At 40.8% G+C, this 5,740-nt stretch overlaps 1 protein-coding gene across 1 annotated transcript in view; it reads left to right on the plus strand.

The window, feature by feature from the left end:
• The window catches only part of MYO15A (myosin XVA), an 82,607-nt gene extending 80,539 nt beyond the window's left edge, over positions 1-2,068 (plus strand). The window contains exon 63 of the mRNA XM_070760243.1: positions 1,944-2,068. Within this exon, the coding sequence (XP_070616344.1) occupies positions 1,944-2,045 (102 nt within the window). The 3' untranslated portion in view covers positions 2,046-2,068. The remainder of the gene's footprint in view (positions 1-1,943) is intronic.
• Positions 2,069-5,740: the final 3,672 nt, after the last annotated feature.

A 5,740-nucleotide genomic window follows, 5' to 3' on the forward strand; every position in this document is an offset into this window, starting at 1 on the left:
CAGAAGGGGAAAAAAAGATTAAAAATACAATTTTTTTCTACTGGTTCTGCGTACCTGATCGTATGCCCATCGCTGGTTTGAGGCTGTCATTCCAATGACTGAATTTCTTTTCTTTAATAGTTAGGGAATTGCATCTTGGGGAAATTGTTGGGGAAATTAGAAGATTTTTTTTTAAAAAAAAAGACTTAAGCTGTCTTTTGTGCACAGCCAAATAAATGTGTAGTGAACATTTTGGGTGCTTTTTCTCAGACAAAGCAGTTGTCAGATTTTAAGCCAAGCACAAAACAAAAGGTCTAAATGACAAGCAAAATGAAGAAGATTTATTTATTCGCTCCACATAACTAAGTAAATAAAAAATAAAATGAAAAAGAGGCAAACCATTATTAGAATCGATCTCTGGGTTTGATTGGATTTTGCAGCCAGAATTCTTTTATTTTTTTTAACTTAAACTGCCTGATTGTTTAAGAATACAGCAAATTTGGCCCGTCTTTTCAGAACCTATTGGCTCCGTGATATGTTAAGACGTATTTTGACTTTGTTGGAAATATGTTGAAACCCTGTGAAATAAGCTTAACTCATTGTCCTCCTGTCTCTTTCTGTCTCTTTCTGTCTCCTTCCCTGTCTCCTCCCATTGGCTTTGGGAAGCTTAACCTTGAGATGGTAGGTGTCTTCCTCATAATAATTCTGATTAAGGTATTGGGGTGCAACCTTTGGAGCGTTCCAGAGGCTTCACTTCGTTTGTTTTGCTGTCACGAGCCCCCACATCTGCAGAGGAGGGCAATTCAAAGTGTTGGTTATGACCTATAAAGCCCAGATTGGACCAGATTACTTACGGGACCGCCTTCTGCCGCATGAATCCCAGCGTCCAGTGAGGTCCCACAGAGTTGGTCTTATCCAGGTCCCGTCAACTAGACAATGTAGCTCAGCGGGGCCTAGGGGAAGAGCCTTTTCTGTGGTGGCCTCAGCCCTCTGGAATCAGCTCCCTGCAGAGATCCGTACTGCCCCCACCCTCCTCGCCATTCATAAGAATCTGAAAACTCATTTATGCCACCAGGCTTGGGGTCACTAGACCCCAGCCTCTGGCCGCTGAATGTGTAGTATGCTCGTGGTTTTCACTTGAATGAATGGTATTTAATGTGTAGCTTTTTCTAATGTTTTGAATTAACTATCTATATTAATTGGATTTAGTTGTATTATTGTATACTGTTTTATTATTAATATGCTGTGAGCCACCCGAAGTCCATGGAGAGGGGCGGCATACAAGTCCAATAAATAAATAGATAAATAGATAGATAGAGAGAGAGAGAGAGAGAGAGAGAGAGAGAGAGAGAGAGAGAGAGATAGATAGATAGATAGATAGATAAAAGAGTGGGAGGGAGGGAGAGAGGGAAGGAAGGAAGGAAGGAAGGAAAGACAGACAGACAAACAGGAAGGAAGGAAAGAAAGAAAGAAAGAAAGAAAGAAAGAAAGAAAGAAAGAATTGCCCTAAAAATGCGAGTTCCGGGTGTATTTATAAATGAAGAGGCATCAGCCATTACGATCTCTGTAACGTTTAAAATTTATTAAAAACTGCTAAAATTAACTAAGCTTTCGTTAGTCCTCTACTAATGTCGTCGGATTGTTAAAATCCCCATTGAAGACAGTTGATTTTATATGAAGCTGTTCACTTTATTTTATTTTGAATGAATGAATGAATGAATGAATGAATGAATGAATGAAAGAAAGAAAGAATAAATAAATTGAAAAAACGGCCATCCAGGTTCTATCACAGGGGCAGTAGGACACACAGATGGGGGTGGATTTACGGTCCATGAGCTTACGATGGGACAGCATTAGAAGTGCTTGAGTGAGTTGACTAGGCAGACCGTGCTGATTTTAAAGGTCTGAATAAAACCTTTGACAGACACCTCCCGACTTTTGTTGCGTCCTCTTTTTCCCTGCAGGGCCTGGAGCTGTGTCGTGTCATTGCCACCCACATGGAGAGCCTGCTGCACGCCCGTGAAAAGCAGCTGACGCTGCCCCCAAGCGAGATCACTTTGTTGTGACCGGATTTGCTGCTCTGCCGGTCTCTCTCTCTCCCAGATTGCAGAACAGATCCTGGAAGAGACACCTGAGCTACAAACAGCTCCTCCTGTAGGATTCAACAACATCCACCTTGTCATCTCCAGATTAAGGGAGTGGGAGTGAGAGCAAGGGGACTCCAGGGCATCACATCTGGCTGGTTTGCGTGATGTCAACCAGTCTCAAAATGGGTGAGCAGTGTGGTCGGGCAGTAGGAAAAGCAAGTAGGATGCTTGGCTGCATAGCTACAGGTATAACAAGCAGGAAGAGGGAGATTGTGATCCCGCTGTATAGAGTACTGGTGAGACCACATTTGGAATAATACTGTGTCCAGTTCTGGAGACCTCACCTACAAAAAGATATTGACAAAATTGAACGGGTCCAAAGACGGGCTACAAGAATGGTGGAAGGTCTTAAGCATAAAACGTATCAGGAAAGACTTAATGAACTCAATCTGTTTAGTCTGGAGGACAGAAGGAAAAGGGAGGACATGATCGAAACATTTAAACATGTGAAATGATTAAATAAGGTTCAGGAGGGAAGTGTTTTTAATAGGAAAGTGAACACAAGAACAAGGGGACACAATCTGAAGTTAGTTGGGGGAAAGATCAAAAGCAACGTGAAAAAATATTATTTGACTGAAAGAGTAGTAGATCCTTGGAACAAACTTCCAGCAGACGTGGTTTGTAAATCCACAGTAACTGAATTTAAACATGCCTGGGATAAAATCCATCCTAAGATAAAATACAGGAAATAGTATAAGGGCAGACGAGATGGACCATGAGGTCTTTTTCTGCCATCAGTCTTCTATGTTTCTATGTCGTTGATGCTGCTGGTTTTCCCAACTCCCTTCAGATCAGATTTTTTTCCATGTGGACTAGAAGCATCCACGTTTCATACAGACTTATTCTATATTAACTAGTTGACGTGGCCAGCGAAATGTCGGCCAGACAACTCATTCTCCTTTGGGTGTAAATTGGTGGTTATGGCCAAAGCGAGATATTATTTTGCTTGTAGCAGGCCAAGTTTTTACTTTGAGCTAAAGTAAAATTTGTTTCCAACAGCTGATGGCCAGATGTTATAGGGAAACGTCTGGGCAAAATAGCACGATGATTCATCTACTGTTTGTATCCAGACTAAAATATATGTATAAAAAAGTTTTTAGAATTGTTTTTTAAAATAATTATATCCTCCTGTTTCATGGTATGTCTTTCCAAGTTGTAGTTCGTTTATTCATGAATAAAAGCAGTCGCTTTTAAACTTTCATATTAAGGTAAGATATGGCAGTTGTATAAAATTTGTATTTATTCTTTTTTATTTATTCATTTGTCCAATACACAAATACATAGGAAGAAAAATAGACATGTGATCAGTGTTCTCTCTAATTTTTTGGGGGGTGGGCGGAAAAGTATAGTGTCTGAGCGGCAGTCCATTGGGACTGGGCGGCACAGAAATAATAAATAAACAAACAAACAAACAAACAAACAAATAAAAAACCCACCCTGTTTTGCCTCAGAAAATTTCAAAATAAAATACTGTACTGTGTGTCTATAACAGTGAGCTCATAATAGGGCAACTCTATCAATATCAAAATGCCACTTAAATAGTTGAGCTAGTTTCAAACTAGATTTTGATTTTCTTTCTCTCTTCCTTACTCCCATTCTTTTTCTTTCTCTTTTCCTTCCTCTCTTTTTTCTATCTGTTTCTCTCTCTTCCTCTCTCTCTCCTTCCCTCTCACTCGTTCCCTCTCGGCTTCTGGGCAGGTTTGGAAAACTCTGAGTTGATGATGATTTTTAAGTGAGCGATTGCTCACTGCTCAGCTTAGAGGGAACGATGCATGTGATAATATAAAAGAGGGTGAAAGTGAACTTAGAGGATATATGAAAGGAAGAGAATATATAAGATAGAGAATATGTAAGATAGGTGAAAGAAAGGAAAGATAATTGGACAGGGGACGAAAGACGAAAATAGCGGCTTTGAAAACATAACATCAGAAGAAAGACCCAATAGAATAGAATAGAAAAGAATAGAATAGAATAGAATAGGAGAATGAGTGGAATAGAATATGAAATAGAATAGAATTAGAATAGAATAGAAAAGGAATGGAATGGAATAGAATTCTTTATTGGCCAAGTGTGATTGGACACACAAGGAATTTGTCTTGTAGCCTTATTTTACGACTGCTTGTATAAGGACCATTCAAACGTAAGACAGCACTGAAAAAAGTGATTTATGAGTTTTTCTCTGCGGTCGCAATTTGGGCACCTGGCAATTTATCTATCTATCTATCTATCTATCTATCTATCTATCTATCTATCTATCTATCTATCTATCTATCTATCTATCTATTAGATTTGTATGTTGCCCCTCTCCGAAGACTCGGCATTGGCATATCTTAAGAGGGGTGGCAGCGTTCTTCAGCAACCAGAAGGGCAAAGTCTGGGGTGGCTCTTTTGCACCTCGCTTTTGCTCTAGGATTGGTCTTCCCCCTCAAAGCTGGAACAGAGCCACACACACACACAACCCCAATGGCTCTGTGCTCTGCAGCTCTTTGGATGGGGTTTCCCATTTCCATGTTGTGCTTTGCAACAGTCCCAGCCCCTGTGCCGTTGGGATTTCCTAGTGGTCTCCCATCCGTGGATGTCTTTGGTCTGCAGAGCTCAGGCACCAGTGCTTCTCAACTTGGTCAGTGTGCCCGGGAATGCCATCATTGCCAAAGGAGGCGATGTACAGGGTGTCCAGGGGGGAAAGCATGTTGAAATTCCCTGATATTTCCCTGACATTTCCCTCTGACTTGTGATCTAGTTAAAAGTTGAGTTAACATCTAGTTAACTTGCGATCTAGATGACGTCATACCAAACGGCTCAGCCGTGGAGAAATATCGGTAGCTGAGGAAGCAAGTTGTGGCCACAGTTATGCTCATTTTTGCTTCACTCTGCCAGGCAGTGCAATCCGTGTTTTTTTTAAACATGATTTTTCTCCTGACTTTTAAACATTTTAATAAGGTCCAGGAGGGAATTGTTTTTAATAGGAAAGTGAACGCAAGAACAAGGGGACACAATCTGAGGTTGGAGGGAAAGATCAGAAGCAACATGAGAAAATATTATTTGACTGAGAGGAGTAGATGCTTGGAACAAACTTCCAGCAGACGTGGTTGGTCAATCCACAGGAGCTGAATGTAAACATGCCTGGGATAAATATAGATCCATCCTAAGATAAAACACAGGAAATAGTATATAAGGGCAGACGAGATGGACCAGGAGGTCTTTTTCTGCCATCAATCTTCTATGTTTCTAATAGAGTTTGGTTTCCCCCCCCCTGATTTATTCTGGGTTTTTTTTCATGAATTCCCTTATAATTTCCAGCTTTCTGGACACCCTGGATGTAAGATTTAATTTTTAAGATTTAATTTTTTTAAAAAAATATTTGATTTGTGTGTCACCCATCTCTTCTAGAGGCAACCCTGGGCTGCTTTCCCTCTCTGCACTGCAAAGCAGACCCTTTAACAAATGTTTTGGGGGCTGCAAACATGATCCTATGGGCTGGCTGGGGATGATGGGATGGGATTCCCTGGCTGGAAGAATCTTGCAAAAGGAATCTCCCATAATGCTTCGCGGTTGGCTAGAGGCCTGCGCAAGGCATCATGGGAGGCGTTTCAAAGAGGAGGAACCAACTTCTT

Source organism: Erythrolamprus reginae, chromosome 9, assembly GCF_031021105.1.
Source record: "Erythrolamprus reginae isolate rEryReg1 chromosome 9, rEryReg1.hap1, whole genome shotgun sequence".
Lineage (NCBI taxonomy): Eukaryota > Metazoa > Chordata > Lepidosauria > Squamata > Dipsadidae > Erythrolamprus > Erythrolamprus reginae.